The sequence below is a fragment of the Brassica napus genome, unplaced genomic scaffold (genome assembly GCF_020379485.1).
Source record: "Brassica napus cultivar Da-Ae unplaced genomic scaffold, Da-Ae ScsIHWf_1733;HRSCAF=2363, whole genome shotgun sequence".
NCBI classification, from domain to species: domain Eukaryota; kingdom Viridiplantae; phylum Streptophyta; class Magnoliopsida; order Brassicales; family Brassicaceae; genus Brassica; species Brassica napus.
Genome location: NW_026015151.1, coordinates 4584 through 23896, shown reverse-complemented (window position 1 = coordinate 23896; position 19313 = coordinate 4584). Strand labels below are relative to the sequence as shown.

The following is a 19313-nucleotide window of genomic DNA, read 5'->3' as shown; positions in this document are numbered from 1 at the left end:
AATTTGTTCTGGTTTTGTTGAACCCTGGTGCATTGATACCGTCTTTTGAAGGTTTTTCTTTTTCCCGTATGAATTTTTTATCATGCTTTTGTTAATGTAAAAATTTGTGGTGGGGTTTAATTTGTTAAAGAATTTTTTTTGAAGAGATAGGGTTTTATTTTAAAGTTCTGAAATTGTTAAGGTTTTATTCGATTCTTTTAATCAGTTAAGCATTATCCTCTTTCACATTTCCTCTTTTTCCAGAGGACATATCAAGATTCACACAAAACAACAAATCGATCTTCCTCAAGCCTTACCATAGAAACTAAACAAAAATAATGGTTTGTATTCTCTTCTCTTCTATTTTTATTGCAAAAATTGATAATATTATAAGTCTAAGAACCACCCTGAGTTTTGATAGAACACCTGAGTTTTGATAATACGTATGCGCTTATGTAGACCTAATGGTTTTAAATCTGAAGTTTGGATGCGAGGATTGTCTAATCATGTTAGAGTTGATTTCGCCATGCTATTGACATGTTTCTCATTTGGTTGTTTAGTTTATCTCGTTTTAATTCATAAGTTAATTATTCACGATAACTCAATATCTAGACGTAGACCATGTATCAGTACATATAATTATAACGGGACCAAAAACCTAGTTAACTTGAGTATAAAAGATTATGATATATGTTGTGATGGTGATACAATGTTATGGATGAACATGAATGAATGAAAAGGCGAACGCGGCATCGGGGATGGCAGTGGAGGACAACTGCAAGCTGAAGTTCTTGGAGCTAAAGAAAAGAACACATCGGTTCATAATATTCAGGATAGACGGGCAGCAAGTGGTGGTTGAAAAGTTAGGAAGCCCGCAGGAGACTTACGAAGACTTCAGCGCTTCCCTCCCTGCCGACGAGTGCCGCTATGCTGTTTTCGATTTCGATTTTACCACCAATGAAAATTGCCAGAAGAGCAAAATCTTCTTCATAGCATGGTACGATATTCCAATCTTCCTTAATTCATTTTCAATCAGATTTAATATATATATGAAAAACTACAAGCATTATTGAAGTAAGACGTTTAGAACATATACAACTTTGTAGCATTACACCTTCAACGTTAGGAAATACGCGGTCAAATTTGCGGTAAACCATAATTTATGTGAGCGGAAAAAAAGCACACACACACAAATTGTTAACGGAGTTCGGCCAATGTTGCCTACGTTCCGGACCTGCTACAGATCTTTTATGGACAAAACTTAGGTTCACCCCCTATGGTGAACTTTTAAATTCACCACCCCTCTTAAAAACTAATTAAATTGCCACCTAGATAAGTAATAAAAAAAATAAATTTTATTTAAAAAATTTAAATAGTTGAAAAAGAATAATGTCTAACAAAACTCTAAATTCTAAACTCTAAACCCTAAATCTAAATCTAACCCTTGAATACTAAACCCAAACCCTATACCTTAAACCCAAATAGTAAACCCTAAACCCAAACCTTATACGATAAACCCAAATCCTAAACTCTAAACCCAAACTGTAAACCCAAATCCTATATCCTAAACTCAAACCTTAAACTCTAACTCAAATCCAAATCATAGACCCTAAACCAAACTGTAAACCTTAAACCCAATTCAAACATTTTGGGTTTAGGGCTTAGGTTTGGGTTTAGGGTCTACGATTCAGGTTTAAGATAAAAGGTTTGGGTTTAGGGTTTATGGTTTAGGCTACAGGGTTTGAGTTTATGATCTAGCGTTTGGGTTTAGGATTTAGGGTTTAGAGTTTGGGTTTATGATTTATGGTTTAGAGTTTTGGTTTAGGATTTAGGGTTTAGAGTTCAGGTTTAGGTTAGAGTTTAGAGTTTGGGTTTTGAATTTAGGGTTTAGAATTTAAGATTTAGGTTTTTGTAGTGGCATTATATTTTTTTAATTATTTTATTTTTAAAAAAAAAAATTATTTTTTATTAATAATATAGCTGGCACTTTAATTGGTTATAAGATGGGTGGTGAATTTAAAGGTTCACCTTAGGGGGTGAACCTAAGTTTTGTCCATCTTTTATTATCAACCAGAGAAATTTTATAAGCTCACTACTCACACCCCGATCCCAAATACACTCAGAAATACTCGTAATTCTAAAGAAGATTTTTTGTGAGAAAAAATATTTTTTTTCTTCTTCTTCTTATCTTCTCTCGTTTTCTCTCTGTTTTCTTGTTTTGGGATGGTTTGCTCTTTCACCTTGCGTCTAGTATTTATAGAAGAAGTGGACATGTGAAAGCCATAATTATTGACAAAATGGCCTCCTCTTTTGTTGACTTCGTTGTCATTCTTTACCGACATCACCGTCCATCATTTTTTACATGTGCTTTGACTAACAATCTCCCACTTGAAGACTGATTTCAATCTGTCTTCACACTTTGATCAATGTAGCAGGTCTCCCCAGCTTGTTATTCCAACAAATCATCTGAGGTTGCACACAACCTCAGCTTATCATATGGCACGACTTTCGTCAACATGTCTGCCAATTTTTGCTTCCTGGGATCTTCTCAAGCACCAACATTTCATCTTCCAACGCCGATCTAATGAAATGATATCGACGATGTATGTGCTTCGTCTGAACATGGTAAACCGGATTCTTTGCCAAATCGATGGCACTTTTACTGTCACAGTACAACACAATTTTCCCTTGGTCATGGCCTAACTCTTCTAGAAAAGACTGTAGCCATATCATCTCTTTTGTGCCTCCGTTACCGCAACATACTCTGCTTCACAGCTTGATAGAGATACAATTTTCTGCAACGTTGAAACCCAACAAATTGCAGTACCGCCAAAGGTGTAGACATACCTGGTTGTGTTCTTCGTGCTGTCAACGTCACCTCCATTGTTAGCATCAACATATCCTTGCAATCCCGTCTTAGACTTCGTGAAACATAGCGATAAACTTGGATTTCCTTCAGGTATCTGAAAATCCACTTAACGACTTCCCAATGTTCCTTTCCTGGATTGCTCATAAATCTGCTGGCGACTCCCACTGCATGTGCAATGTCTAGCCTTGTACATATCATCGCGTACATCAGGCTGCCAATAGCAGAAGCATATGGAACTTTATCCATACATGCCATATCTTCCGTCTTTGGAGACTGTTCTCTGGATAACCGAAAGTGACTTGCCAGCAGGGGAGTACTAACTGGCTTTGCGTCATCCATGTTAAACCTCTTGAGGACTTTCTTCACATACTCCTCTTGTGATAGCTTAAGACCTTCCTTGCTCCTACTGATTCTCATCCCTAGAATCTGTCTTGCTTCTCCAAGGTCTTTCATCGCAAACTCTTCTGAGAGTTTCGTCTTCAAGCTATTGATCTCGTGCAAGTCTGCTCCTACCATCAGCATGTCATCGACATATAGGAGCAATATCAAGTAGGAATCTTCAAGGGTCTTGAAGAAGTAACAACAATGGTCAGCTTCACACCTCAAGAAACCAACGCCTTTAATAAAGTTGTCGAACCGTTTATACCACTGTCTTGGGACTTGTTTTAAGCCGTACAAACTCCTTTTCAGCTTGCAAACAAGGCTTTCCTCCTTTGATCTCAAAGCCTTCGGGTTGATTCATATAAATTTTCTCATCCAAATCACCGTGAAGAAATGCCATCTTCGCATCCATCTGTTGAAGATGCAGATCTTCTTGTGCTACCAGCCCAAGAATCGTTCTGATGGTCACCATCTTGACTACAGGAGAGAAGATTCAGGTGTAGTCAACGCCTTCTTTTTGTTGGAATCCCTTCACAATAAGCCTCGCTTTATAGCGCTTACTCCCATCAGGTTCTTCTTTTATTCGGTAGACCCACTTGTTATGCAATGCCTTTTTCTCCTTAGGCAAATCTGCTAACTCCCACGTGTGATTGGATAACAACGAGTCCATCTCGTCATTCATTGCAAGCTCCCACTTGATCGACTCATCAACTTGCATAGCTTCCTCATAACATTCAGGCTCGTCTGTCTGTGAGCAGAATGTAGTAGTTGGAGCATGAAGAAAATCTTACTGGCTTTCTGATGATTCTGCTTGACCGTCGTAACTCCGTGACTGGAGTATATGGGACCACTTCAGAATCATCACTTTCTTCAGCTTCACCACTCTCGTCTTGAGAGATTTTTTCTTCCGCTGTTGCGGTATCCTGTGGCAACTCCGGTGTCAGGATATCTTCTAAGTCAACAGCTCCAGGCTCTTTCCTCTCCGAGCCTTCTCTTAGCTTATCCTTGAACAAACTTCTTCGTTGAACACAACATTCTTGCTGCGGATGATCTTTCGATTTTCATCATCCCAAAACCGGTAACCAAACTCCGTGTTACCATAGCCGATGAAGTAACACTTCTTAGACTTCGAGTCAAGTTTACTTCTTGCAGCATCATCAATATGAACATAAGCTAAGCATCCAAACACCTTTAGATAAGAAAGGTTTACTTTCTTTCCGCTCCAAACTTCTTCAGGGATCTTAAATCCCAACGGTACAGACGGTCCTCTGTTTATTAAGAAGACTGCAGTATTGATTGCATCTGCCCAAAACGTCTTTGGCAATCCACAGTGCAATCTCATGCTCCTTGCACGTTCATTCAAGGTTCAGTTCATCATTTCCGCTATTCCATTATGTTGAGTCGTTCCAGGAATAGTCTTCTTCATCTTGATCTCATTATCAGCGCAATATCTCTTGAATGCGTGCTGATGTACTCTCTACCATTATCAGACCTTAAACACTTCAACTTGAGATTCGTCTCAATCTCAACCATGGCTTTCCATATTTTGAAAACCGAAAACACTTCATGCTTGTTCTTCATGAAGTAAACCCACACCTTTCTTGTGGAGTCATCAATAAAGGTCACATAGTAGTACGAACCTCCCAGCGATGCAACAGGAGCGGGTCCCCACACGTCAGTGTGCGCCAGCTCTAACTTCTCAGATTTTGGCTCTTTCCTCCTTTAGAGAAACTAACTCGTTTCTGTTTCCCAAGGATGCAACTTTCACACATCTGATGATCCACCTTCTTCAGATCCGGAAGAGCGCCATTTTCCACCATGAGTTTCATCCCTTTCTCACTCATGTGTCCCAACCTACAATGCCACAACTTGGTCTATTTGGCATTCTTGACAACATCAACAGTGTCTTGATAACTCGTCGTCATATAAAGAGTGCCTCTTTTATGACCTCTAGCCACCACCATGGAACCTTTCTTGATTCTCCAGGATCCACCACCAAAATTAACATCGTGCCCCGTATCATCAAGTTGACCTACTGAGATTAGATTTCGCATCAACTTTGGCACATGTCTGACCTTTGTAATCTTCCACACACGTCCGTCTGACATCTCAGGTTGATATCTCCAATACCAACTATGTCCAAAGGTAATCCATCAGCAAGATATACCTTTCCGTAATTTCCCGCAACATAATTTTCCATGATGTTATGGTGCGGTGTGGTGTGGAATGATGCTCCTGAGTCAAGCACCCATGAATCGACTGGGCTATCGACATAGGAGATTGACGCCTTGGTGGTACTTGTAGCTGCATCACGAGCTTTAATTTCTCGGGGAATCAGCAGACACTACCAATGCATCAGTGATTTCACTTGTCACTGCATTGGCTCCGCCTCGGGTGTTATCTTCCTTCTTCGGTGGTGCTCGGCAATTCTTCTTAATGTGACCTGTGTTTCCACAATTCCAGCACTCTGCAGGCTGTCTGAATTTGGATTGACCCCGTCCATTCCTTGACTTTGATCTGCCATTACTCCGGTTATTTCTATCTGGGTTTCTTCCCTATTTTCCACATTGAAAGCAGAGCTCGTTGATGTCTCCCCAGAGTCTATCCTCCGAACTTCCTCAGCAAGGATACGATCTCTAACATCATTGAATTTGAGCTTTTGAGTACCCACAGAATTATTAACTGCTGCCCTCATTGGCTCCAAACTATTTGGCAGAGACGCCAACAGAATCAGTGCTCGCACTTCATCGTCAAACTCGATTTCAACTGATGACAGTTGGTTGACAATCGTGTTGAACTCGTTCACATGTGCGGCAACCAGGCCACCTTCTTCCATCTTTAAATGGAAGAGTTTCTTCATGAGAACACCTTATTGTTTACCGAAGGTTTCTCATACATATCCGAGAGAACTTTCATGAGCCCTTCTGTGGTCTTCTCCTTCGCATGTTGTGAGTAACGTTTTTCGACAGTGTTAACCTTATAACACCCAGAACTTGTCTGTCAAGGAGCTCCCACTCATCCTGATCCATCTTCTCAGGCTTCTTGCTCAGCGGTGATGAAGCTTCTTTCCGTACAGATAATCTTCAATTTGCATTCTCCAAAATGCATAATCTGTACCGTCAAATTTCCCGATACTGTGCGCCGAACCGTCTTCGCCTCCCATCGTTTCTGGAACCACCGTGTATTAGACACCTTCGTCGACAAACCGATGTTACCGACAAAATTCACTATTCACGAATTACTGTTCACGTGAATAGTAACTCCGCAAAAAAAACTTGACGATCACCGTAACTCAAGCTCTGATACCAGTTGTTAGGAAATACACGGATAAATTTTGCGGTAAACCAGAATTTATGGGGAGGGAAAAGAGCACACACACCAAATTGTTAACGGAGTTCGGCCAATGTTGCCTACGTCTCCGGACCTGCTACAGATCTTTTATTATCAACGATGGAAATTTATAAGCTCACTACTCACAACCCCGATCCCAAATACACTCAGAAATTACTCGTAATTTCTTAAAGAAGATTTTTGTGAGAAAAAATATTTTTTTTTCTTCTTCTTCTCTTCTCTCGTTTTCTCTCTGTTTTCTTGTTTTGGGATGGTTTGATCTTCACCTTGCGTCTAGTATTTATAGAAGAAGCTTGGACATGTGAAAGCCATAATTATTGACAAAATGGCCTTCTCTTTTGTTGACTTCGTTGTCATCTTTACCGACATCACCATCAATTATTTTTCACATGTGCTTTGACTAACACATTAGAACATCTCCAATCTATTTTCTATTTTAAAATGGAGTAAATCTAAGATCAAAGTTTTATTTAACCGGAACCATAATAATAATTACATTACTCCATTTCGAAGTAGACTCATTTTTTTACTTCATTTTTGAATTTGAATGAAGTAAAGTTGGAATAGATTTGACTGCAAAAAGGGATTTGGAGTGAAAATGGAATAGAATTGGAGATTCTGTCATTAACACTTATATGCAAGTGCACTAAACCGAGACTAGCCAGAAATGCGGAATTACATACAGTGAACCAGATTTAACCGAGTTCTTTAACGTTACAAAGACTATGACTATAGTCTACATGTTAATAAAATAAACTACCTTTCTCATACTTGATTTCGGACATACCAGACTTTGATTTTGTCAAGGGTGCTTATTTGTTTGGGTTTGTTGGATGATTGTTGTAGGTCACCGGATTCATCTAGAGTGAGGATGAAGATGTTTATGCAAGCTCCAAGGATAGATTCAAGAGAGAATTGGACGGCATTCAGGTGGAGTTACAAGCCACTGATCCTAGCGAGATGAGCTTCGACATTATCAAAAGCCGAGCTCTCTAGATCTTTCCTTGTTCTCATCAAAAAGCACATATATATATATATATATATATATATATATATATCATCTTCCATATTTTTGTGATTCAAACAAATGTTTAAACGTTTTCCATTTTATGTAATTTATTGGTTAAGAACTGAATTATTCATCATCTCCATTCAATTTTTCCATCTCTCTTTGTAAACAATTTGTTATGAAAATTTAACTGGCTTTCATATTTCCCACTTGGGAGAAGCTGAAACCATGTAGCATGTTTGTGTAACTTGTTACAATAAAACCAACATAGGCTCTGAAGCAACATTCTATCAAAATCGATAAATCCGAGTTGGTTAAGGAGACAGACTTGAAATCTGTTGGTGTGTTTTGTACTAATCTGCTAGTTTTGTTTCTAATTTGGTCTAAATAATATACAACCAAACTAAGGTCCAAACAACCTATACCTCAACAATTTGACATGCTTCAATCCAAACGTAGTTTAGTAGTTTTGCATTCTTAGCCCAACTTATACCATATATTTACATGAGAACAAAGAAAAGCCATGGATCAAACTATAAACTACACAAACACACCATACATTTTAAAAGACAAAACAAATCTCAATTTCCAGATTCTTGGAATCTCTGCTGCACAGGCACAGAGCCACTCTTGTCACCTCCGAGATGAAGTTTCTGGGTGACCACCTCCGACAAAGCCTTATCTCCCTCTCCAGGACTCAGTTTCTCTGTTAAAATTCTTTGGCTGAGATGCCCTTGTCTTGTCCTTGCTGGTTCTCCATCTTTGTACCGGTTCCGTGCCCGGAGAAAGGAAGCTTCTTCATCACGATAGCTCCTGTCCCTTTGACCTTCTCGTAAACTGGAGTCACCATAGATATAACCTTATTCCCGTATCCATCACGGGAGATCGAAGCTTCAGCTCCTTTTACGCGGCCAGACGGTTTAGTACTGTGGGAAGAGGACACGACCGGAACAAACTTCTTGCCTGGAGGCACTATCTCCTCTTTCATAGGGTCCGGAAAGAACTCTTCTTCCACCGGGTCCGAAATGTGGTGACCTTTTCCTCGTGCTAATAAACCGTTGTTAATACCAATTAACCATTTTCTCTGGCTCAGAAATAAAACAAAGAGCAGGCAAAACCTGGCGCACCACCGTGGAGTTCTTGTTCATGACCATGACCATGTTTGGTAAGAGCTTTCTTTATCTTCTTTGCTTTTTCCTTGGCTTTCTTCACAACTTTTGCTGGTCCTTTCTCATGATGCTCCTCTTCCTCTGCATAGAAAATATTCATTAGGCTCTTTTTACCTTCAAGATATATGTGATTCTGTAATTTGAACCTGGATGGTGAATCCTATTCTGTTCCTCTGCTTGATGGTGACCATGAGTACGTTGCAACTGCGCTTGCGAATCCATTAATTTATATTTTTCTCTCTTCCGTTTCTCTGCAACCAAATGTCTTCTGAGGTAATCTTGGAAACCTTCTTGGAGCAAGACATTTAGCAGCACCACCTCTGGATGGCACCTGGTGTCCTCTCTTCTCTGTTTAGAGAGTGACATGTGTAACTTGTTGCCACGTATCAGGCACTTCATTATGTACGTGGCACCGTCGGTCAACTCTTTTATCCGAGAAAGTTAGTCCACCGTTCAAGAGCGACAAGAGCTTAAAAGGACTTTATTCACATTTAACAGATAGTGTGGTAGCTATGGTTAACTGTTTTTGAGCATATAAGAGAACTTGTTAACTGTTGTTATGTTCATTATGAAAATGAGACACTGTTTGAACCGAAAATGGTGTGTTTGTCGGATTCATACAATACAATGAAAAATTTAAGAAATAAATTTCTTAGATTCTTGAGGCTAAAGAGAAATCAACATAGACATCAAATGGAAAATGAACATCAAAAAGAATTTATTGATTAAAGATTATATTACATGTATGATTACAAGTGTAAATAAATCTAAGAATCAATAAGCTTTTGTATGAAGTGTTTAATGTGTAAAATTGGAGAAGAGATCTCCCTCTCATAAGAACGTAGCTCTTTATATAAAAAGATGAAGCCTAGGGCTTCCTAGCAATATGAGCCTAGTTCAATGTCTAATGGGCCTTGAGGAGGATGTAAATCCATCCCCAACAGTAAGTCTCCCTAAGTTCGTTGAGAGAAATGTAATCGATCTCTGCGAAGTTTACGAATACGGTTTATTAGACAATGAACTAGACATACTCATGCCTATGACGGTTTAGGCGAGTTATTTCGAACTTGTGCCTAGTAAAAAGCAAGTTTGCTTTAAACTCGTGCTTAGCGAAAGACGAGTTTACTTGACTCATGCTAAGACAGAGGCTAGTTTACTGAGAACTCGTGCCTAGTAGAAGGAGAGCTTCTGTAAACTCATGCCTAGCCAAAGATGAGTTTTTGTAAACTCGTGTCTAACAATAAGCGAGTCGACCGCAAACTCGTGCCTAATAAAAAGCAAGTTCAAATTAAACTTGTGCCTAAAGTACACGTTTACCGAACTATTGCCGACCCGAAGTCTCGCGTTGAGATCGTGTGTGCCGAGCAAGTTGTTGGAAGCAACAAGTCATGGCTTTTTGGAGAGATGATCTGAAGATAAGCCATGTCTCGTGTGCTGGTTTCTTCTTGTTGTTTGTAGCGGGAGATGAGCTTGTTCTTGTCGAACTCCTCTTCTCTCGAGTTCGTGCCGGTTGCGGTAAGCTCATTGTGAGAATCTGAGCCTGTCGTTCTTGACGTGATGACCAGAGATTGATCCGAGCAGGTCACACGTCTGCCAATTGCAATTGAATCTAGCTCACAACAAATATTATGATGATCAGATCAAGAGATTAACCAAAACGAAATAGCCAAGTTTGCATAATTAATTAAGCAAGCCACATAAGCTTGTTTTACTCAAAGCTTCACAAGTTGCGTATAGTAGTAATTTATTTGCAACTAAACAGTATGCACAGGTTGCAAACAATGAAGTAATCAAGGTTATAGATCACTTATCTTTGATGACGAGTGGTCTCGGGTTGAGAAGCTTGTGCCAATTACGACCAATCTGTCTCGAGAGCTTGAGTGAAGAAGCAAGACCTTGCCGCCGCTGAGTTTGCTTCAAGCTCTGCTTCAGTCTTCGAAAAGGATAGAAGAAAACAGAGAACGTGGCCAGTGCAGTGAAACACAACCGAGATGGCACTACTCATCACCATCAACGGTATAGACGATCATGAGCTGAGCTAGCTTGTTCGCCATTGTTTCTGTACCAAAGCTGATATCTTTATCCAATCGAAAGCTCAAGCTACGGATTGAGATCAGCGTGGTGAGATGAAGGCAAGCCTCTGGATGGATGGCGAGTTCTCGCCTCGGTGAGATCGGTGATCTCAAGTCAAACTGATGCTTTGTATGAGTGGGAAGCTCAAGCTCGATGCTCTCCACCGACGAGCTCTTCTTGGACATGAAGCTTGTACCTTTGAAGTTCTCTGGTCCGGAGATTCAGAACTGAACGAGTGTTCGGTGAAGGCTGAAGATGGAGATCGACGACGTCGAAGCTCAAGACTCGTTCTCGGCCAAAACTCAAAACTTGACCTTTCAGCTTCTCCTCGCTATCAAGGCGAGCTCAATCGAAGTGAAGAGTCTATCAAACGGTTCTGTTGAGAGGAACGTGGCGTCTCCGAGGTCGCGTCGCCGACAAGCTGACGAGTTGACTGAAGACTCTGAACGGAGAGCTCAAGCTCAAGGTTCGCCGCCGGTGAGGTCTTCTCAGACGAAAAGCTCGTCACTTTTGTCTTGGCTTAACCTTGCCGCAAGCAGTTTCTGAATCAATGACGAAATCTGACCGCTTCTCCCTGAAAGCTCCTCGTTTTGCAATCAGATGGTGAGATACTTCTCCATGTTCCCTCGTGTTCTCCTTGTTGGTGTAGTGACGAGACGAAGAAGCGACGAGAGATGATTCGGTTCATCGTCACTACTTTCTTCACGGATTGAAAGAAGCTCGAGTTTCACCGGCGAGGCTGAAGCATCATGAGATAGCCATGGCCGCCAATATAAAGTTTTGAGCTTTGTTGCAATCTCTACGAGCCAAGGGACGAGACGGCAAGCTGAGAATCTTCGGTTCGTTGGCGACATCAACGACAAGGTTTCGAATAAAGCTTCGTCCTTTTTCAAGACTCGTGTTTTTCCAGATTTCTAGCCGTCGAAATCGAAGAAGAAGAAAGAAGTCGGAGTCGAAGAAGAAAGAATCGATTTTGGATTTTTTTTTTTTACCCTAGATCTAGGGTTTTTCCAAGTTTGACATGCTATCAAGATTGTTCTCTTTGGCCCCCTCCTTCTAGCGCCAACTGTTTGAACCGAAAATGGTGTGTTTGTCGGATTCATACAATGAAAAATTAAGAAATAGATTTCTTAGATTCTTGAGGCTAAAAAGAAATCAACATAAACATCAATGGAAAATAAACATCAAAAAGAATTTATTGATTAAAGATTATATTACATGTATGATTACAAGTGTAAATAAATCTAAGAATCAATAAGCTCTTTGTATGAAGTGTTTAATGTGTAAAATGAGAGAAGAGATCCCCTCTCATAAGAAGATAGCTCTTTATTTATAGAAAGATGAAACCTAGGCTTCCTAGCAATATGAACTTAATTCAATGTCTAATAGGCCTTGAGGAGGATGTAAATCCATCCCAACAAGTGCGAAGATAATATTTTTCATTCTAAAGATATTTATTTGTATCACAGACTGAAACAGAGAAGGAAAAATGAAATGATCCAACAAATCAGTTTTAGGATGGCCTAGTTTGTTCTGTTTCATACATAGCACACACATAGAAAGTATCATTCATTCGACAAGACAGCCGTTAGTCAAATGAAGACGAATCCTTGTAGAAATTAAGATCAATAATCTTCTTGTGCTGAAAATGAACCGAACAAGTCTATAATGTAAAGTAGCGACACAGCTCTCTACTGTGCCTTACCATCAGGCACATTTCTTTGTTCCTGAACACCAAGTCGGCTCACGAACTAATCATGTTGAAATGGAATCTGGATAGCTGTTGAGGGATGGTGGATAACGGGTCCATATCTCTGTTCCAGGAAAAAGCATTCACGGTCAGAACTAAAAAGTTTGGGGGAAAACCCATTTCCAAAGAGGTTGATAGTATCTGGAAATATATAAAAACCTGAACATTGTCGTAGAGTTCGAACAAGGGACGGCCAAGAGCTTCAAGTTTTGGGCACTGCAAAGTACTCTTTCTCAGACAAGTGAACAATATAAAGTCTCTTGCATTCCTGTCATTCACAAAAAAAAAAAAAAAAAAAGAGATATCAATGAAAGCTATTCAGGAGAAAGAGAGAAAGAGGAACACTGAGAAGCAACATTCTTCTATGTTTTAAAAATACCTTGGGCTTGGTTATGTGAGGAGGGCAATACGGGTACATCATGGTTTCAAAGTTTGGACGCCACCACGTCGCAACACATTCTCCTACCTGTTAAAAGGGAGGGAACTCATCAACGAACAATGGATCAGGGACAAAGCGATATACATAATAACTCATTCAGACATGTCTGGACTCGTGGCAAAGTGTCTTTGTTTCCTTCTATGAGTACCTCATTACTAGAATGTTAACGTGTAATATTGAATTGCTTCTCGTTTGTATTAAGAGCAAGCACATGCTACATGACCGACCTAGTTCTTTTTAGGCATCTACCTACACCTAAATATCTGCTCGCTATCAGTCAAAGAAATAGAGAGAGGAAACAAGGATAGTACACCTTCCAGTCAGGTACAAGAGCAGCAGAATTGCCTCCAAGCTTACTAGTCAACTTTCTTTTCAAGCCTTCAACTTCTGCAAGAACATAACATAGTACGCCAAAAGATGAAGCAACCAAAAAAAAATCAGAGTATAGAAAGTACTAATTGAAGATGGTTGCTGCATTGCATACCGTTTTCTCCAGGCTTCAGGCGTCCACCTGGAAGCTTGCAGAATGTGTTACCAATTTGCAGGAGAAGTATGTGAGGATGGTTGTGTTCTTGTACCTATAAAGGTTGATCAGCAAAAGGTATCAAGAAGAATCCTAGGGTCAGAGAGAGATATATAACAAATCTCAAATCATAGTAGGTGGTAACAATTTTCTAGACTTGACACTAAGTCACTAATCATCTACTTAACTTATGCACCAACGAGATACTTGTAGCTGTGGGTAATAATACGTTTATAAAATTGACTTTTAGGATGTCAATACATTATATTATGTTTTAAGGATGGCAACACGTAGATGGCTTCAATCAAGTATCACATAGTTCCATACTTCTGCCACAGTTATAACGATACAACGGCAAAGCGCATGCTTACTGAGAAGGCCAAGATAAACTACAGATAAGCTGACACTTCAGTAGCCATTATCTTTATGGTAATATAAGAATACAATACATTAACAAATAGCTGTTCCACCGAATTTAAGACAGCGGGTGGTGATACAATTCAACATAGAGAAAACTACAGAGGAGTTGGATAACAAGTTTAGTCAACAGAAAACTACAAAAACACATACCAGCAGAATCGCATCAACGCTAGTCCTCATGCCCTCTTTCATATAGCTGCAAAAACACATCAATAAAACAAATATACTCCAGCTATCAGACTTGAAGAATGTATTTGAGTTAAAACTATAGAATTACAAAATAGAGCGTATAATCATATTCCTGGAAGAAAATCACGAGACTTTCAACGAACTTGCAGAACAAAACAGCTCTTATAACATGGCCACTAACTATACCTGTTTCCTTCTTAAATCAATCACTGGAAAGTTAAATACTTTATAGCTACTGTGGCCAATCTTTCTAACAAGTTACAACGATATTCATCAGGAAAGAAACCCAGAAGATTTATGAAATCAAAGGAGCTCAAGATTATGATTAAAGGCTTTAGCTTTCTAGTTTTTTATTTTGTTTTTTATTTTTATTTTTAATTATGGTTATCTTCTCCAGCAATACTACTAGAAGAAAAGAGAAGGAATCGTACTTGATTTTCATACGAGCGAGACGTCGGCGACGGAAGTGTCCTTTTCGAGCTTCGGTTCTTTAGTTCCGAAGCTGTAGTTCGAAAGCGGGTACGTGTTCACCACCTGAGACATAGCCATCTCTCTGTTTATGTTCTGTCTCTCCCAGATCGAATAAGACAATGATTGTCGGAATTTTCTTTCCCCTGTCCCTCCCTGTGTATCGATCTACTAATCTCGAGGAAACAGAGGACTATCTTAGACGGAGAATGAATTTAATATCATATACCGTCTCTGCTCTCTAATCTAGAGTCTTGTTCTGTGCTAGAATTTCCTTAAAAGAGATGTATTAAACTCTCTGTAGCCCAATAGATACATGGGCCGGATTTGAACAGGCCCATTTAAATGCTTAGCCCATAAAAGCCTCCCTGCCTTTGGTCACTTTGTTAACAGTTCTGTAGTAGTGCTACATTTATAGCCTTCTATTTCTGTACACTTGTTTTAGCTTAGTAGCAAGCAACACTAATATTCTCTCTTGTATGTTCATTTCTTTGGCAAGGGACGCATACCATGGAATGTGAAGCCAATTTAGTGGAGACAGAATCCAACAAGCTAGAAGATAATTGATGTTGATGATGGTGGTTTATCCCATACTCCCTTTTGGATTTTTTTTTGTATTTTGTTTCCCTCACATATATGCTTTTAGGATTTAGTAAACACAAATACTAGCTTTGGAAGAATGCTTAGAACTCTCTCTCTCTCTCTCTCTACAGGTTACTTTGAAATGTTATCAGTCTAGTTGGAAGAGTGACTCTGAACTAGTACTGACCGCTGAACAAACAAACTTGTCTTTTTTATCTATTGGTTTTATCAGGCTCTCTGTCTCCTAGAGGAAGAACGTTTGACAACTGTGCTTATTAAATGGATTTCAAGGAACATAGGCCTGCACACTATGAGGAGTTCTGAATGGTAAAGGAGCCGAGACCATCTTGGTCTTTCTACGGCGAAGATGCAGCATGGATGATGGAGCAAAAAATGGGTCAATCAGTGAGCACTCCAGGTGTTAAAAGCTTGGATATATAGAATAAAGATCTTTATTGCATTTTGACCATGAGAGAAAAGCTGAGATGAAGTCTGGGTCACACAAATAACAGATAAAGAAACACATTACAACAACTTACCCAGGTGCAAATGTCAAATCTCATACCAAACAACAAACTGGAGAGCGTACCAACCTAAAATAAAAATAAAAATAAAAAAAAACCTAAAACTCTTTCATATTGTTTAAAGTCAAAGTAACCAATACCTCTGTTTCTTTGGGGATATTACAAAGGCTACAAGCTACCATAAATATCACTGTTGTTGAAGAAGGCGTCTTCTGAGAAATCATGAGATAGTTCTGGGATTGATAAATCTTCTGGCAAATGATGATTGTTGTTGTTTGAGACGACTGCTTTGAAACTGTTGTTTCGGCTTGGAACTCGGCCTCCTCCTCCTCCTGAGATGCTGGAAGTGGAGGCAGCTGGGTTTCTCTCTGCGTTATTGTTGCCACCACCACTCTGACCTGAAAAGCTTGTTGCTGTTGCAAACTCGGTCCGTTTTCAGATATCTCCTGTAACAGCTGATTAAGCATCTGCTGCCCCTGGTTGTTGCCATGTGAATGGGGTGGTTGCAAGTGATGAGGAGGCCATTCATGTTGCGCTGCTGCTGCTGCTGCTGCTGCTGTTGCATCTGGGGAGAGCTGGGGAATCCAGGCGTTGCTAAGCTCTGCCTCTGATGGGAGGAAGAAGATGGGCTCTGGGTGGGTTCTGAGTAGAGAACCCCTCTTCTTTGACCGCATTTGAGTTTGGGTTATTCATAGCGTTTTGCCTCATAAGCATGCTTGGTAGTTGGTCAGAGCTGCTGCTGCTTGAGCCGAGCCATTCATAGCTCCACGACCAACAAGTTGATGGTGATTGTTGGAGTTGGAGCTGTTGTTGTTGCCAATTAGGCCGTTCATTGTTCCTGGAGTCAACGCCATCTGAGCTTGAGCTGACCCATTCATAGCTCCACTATTCCCCATATGCTCCATCTCCTGCACTTTCTGTCTCTGGAGCTTTGCTGTCGCTGTCTGTTCCAAAAGCCGCCTTAACCCCTCTGCATAGAATATTACATTCATTCAGAAACTCAAATCACATTTCAACAGGAGAGTGTGACAACTTGGTTTTGGTCTCATTAGACTTACCAATTGGGCCAACTTTGTGCTCGCCAGTGAAGTTCATCAGGTCCTTCATGCTCTTGACAACTTCAGATATCTGCAACACTCGCAATGGCTCGCTATTGGGACTTCTTAAAGACTTAAGATACAAGACTAACAGCTAATGAGTGAGTACCTGTAGAGTTCTGATATATCTTTTCGGATAGCCAAGATCATTCAGCGACTGTAACTCCATAAACTTCGCCAGCTGCCTTCCTGCTCCCAAGACCCTGAGACACCAATCAAAGCCCAATAAACAAATGTTCCAACATGGACAATAAAAGAAACACAATTCAAGTGCTACGGATTAACTTACATGTTACTGTTTGACTGTAGATCTGCTGAGAAACTCCCTCTGACCCACTCTCCGAGATGGTGCTCTGGCATTTCTGTGCAACCTGAAGCAACTGGTTCACCTGCATAGCCAATAATACGTTTTCAATACACTTTCCAACACCATTGTACCATGTCTAGAACATCTTTTCAAAACAATAACCACAAACGTTTTGTGGAAAAGTCTTAAGCTCAGAGTAAATAGTTCATGTCATCAGAGTAACACCTGTGGAGCAATAAGTCTGCGGAGAAGAAGCTCTTCATGACGCCGAGCACAAAACTCCCAAGTAAGTATCTAGAAAGAAGCAAGGTCAAAGATTAGCTCAAGCACAGCACACTGGTGATTACTTTTTTCTTTATTTTTCATGTTTAATGAATAGGCAGGGAAACAATAAATTGGAAGAATGTTCAATATTTCAAATTATAGGATTACTCTACCTTCAAATCTTGAGAGAATATGATGCGAAGATGGCCCTCACGGACAACGCGAAACTGCTCGTGTACAGTTTCCTGACCGCTTTTCTGTACTCTAACATCATCAGTCCATTGGTAAATCTGTGTTCTCTTGGATGGTCCAGATACAAGAGCTCATCAATGATCCCACTCGCGAATTTGATTTCAATCAGTCTGGCAAGCACGTCGAAAGTTGCCTCTGCGGAAATGACACGAAGAAGATGACACCTTAGCTACTATCTCAACTAAAGAGTTTTTAACACGATAAAAAGGAGGATTTAGCATATGGAAGTTGCTTCATTGTGCTCAAGTGAAGGCATAGAACAAAATGGCAACTCTCTTACCAAGCCTTTTCCAGATTTGGTGCTGCAGAGATCACACTGCCACATATCCTGCAAGCAAAATTAGAACACAAGGGACTGATTAATAATGGGGTTACTACAAATATGCTGAGGTTAGACATGTTAATATCAAACAAATATCATAACACACACAGGGATAAGAAGAAACTGACCGGAGCTGCTTGCTGAAACATGCCAAGCGCATGGTGTCCAGCACTTTCGTACTGTGACAAGCACAACCTTTGCTTTGCACGAGGTGAGAAGTACTCCGCCACAAACTTCCTCCAATAGCTAATGCAATTTTCCTACATAAAAAAAGAACGTATCAGACTATCAGATACGGAAGGAGAACTTGTATCAGTCCATGGACCAGTGTTAGCTTACGGCAGGACGTTGCTGTAGATGATACAAGTACATCATCATTTTCGAGCACACACGCCAACGTCATAAGGACGCACATTAGGAGGGATCTGCTGAGTCCCTCCTGGTTGCTGTAACTGCTGTCTCAGCTGCTGCTGCTGCAACTGGAGTCTCTGGGAGGGTGACATGGACTGAAGAATCTGCTGCTGTTGTCTCAGCCTCTGCTGCTGAAGCAATGCTTGCAGCTGCGTGTTCCTTCCCGTGGGGTCTGACGCTGGATCAGCTGCTGGAAAATCTGCTGCTGCAGCATACCCTCTTGCTTCACCTCAATCCTAGGCTTCTTATCCACATGGGAATAATCGTTTTCCCTCATTGGAACTGAGCTCTGCCCTGCTTGCTGTTGCTGCTGCTGCTGAGACAAGTGCTGCTGCATTGAAGCAGAGCCGTCAAGAACCAAAAGAACCGGATGTTGATGTTGTTTGAGGAGAAGGACATTGTGGTGGTGTTGGGATACGCATGTTGTTGATGCCACTGCTCCTCTGCAAATTTAGAGCTTCATGGCCAGCACCATCGGTAGTCGAATCGACCCCCGGTTTGTTCATGCCCCAGACCAAAAGAAGGCTTCAGAGGAATGAAAACTTGAAAACTTTAAACCGCCCCACTCAGAAACAAACAACAGAATCGGATCCTAAACGGTTTATGCTCTAAATCCACATCTGATCACCGACCAAACTGATATAGCTGTCGGAAACACAACGGTGCAGGATCCAATAGTTTACAGTGATCTTCAAAGCCTAGTCACTCAGTGGTCAAAATCTGAAATCAAATCTGAAAAACGGGTAAGCCTGTAAACAAGAAAAGCAGACTGTTCCTTTGATGCAACAAAGGGAAAAGATGAAATCTTTCACTACAATGGAAAGCCCTAATTATCAAAAGGAGCAAACTTGAAGTATCTCAAAAGGGTAACTCTTACCGAAAGGAAGGAACTTTGAATCCAATCTGCGAACTCAAATCACAGAAGACAGCGACT

General features: G+C 40.4%; 2 protein-coding genes and 2 pseudogenes across 2 annotated transcripts; 1 reads left to right on the top strand and 3 right to left on the bottom strand.

Moving 5' to 3' along the window:
* Positions 1-232: 232 nt before the first annotated feature.
* LOC125598548 lies at positions 233-7576 on the top strand (annotated as a pseudogene).
* A 722-nt stretch (positions 7577-8298) lies between these two features.
* On the bottom strand, positions 8299-9004 carry LOC125598547 (low-temperature-induced 65 kDa protein-like). The gene is made up of 3 exons (XM_048772567.1): positions 8905-9004; positions 8708-8839; positions 8299-8636 (listed from the first exon to the last, which is right to left on the bottom strand). Exons 1-3 carry the CDS (start codon positions 8978-8980, stop codon positions 8299-8301), a joined length of 546 nt encoding a protein of 181 aa, XP_048628524.1. The 5' UTR covers positions 8981-9004.
* Positions 9005-12773: 3769 nt separating this feature from the next.
* Positions 12774-14832, bottom strand: LOC125598546 (pre-mRNA cleavage factor Im 25 kDa subunit 2-like). The gene is made up of 6 exons (XM_048772566.1): positions 14584-14832; positions 14114-14159; positions 13505-13598; positions 13334-13407; positions 12961-13047; positions 12774-12849 (listed from the first exon to the last, which is right to left on the bottom strand). Exons 1-6 carry the CDS (start codon positions 14592-14594, stop codon positions 12784-12786), a joined length of 378 nt encoding a protein of 125 aa, XP_048628523.1. The 5' UTR covers positions 14595-14832; the 3' UTR covers positions 12774-12783.
* A 1049-nt stretch (positions 14833-15881) lies between these two features.
* LOC125598549 lies at positions 15882-18892 on the bottom strand (annotated as a pseudogene).
* Between the last annotated feature and the right edge of the window lie 421 nt (positions 18893-19313).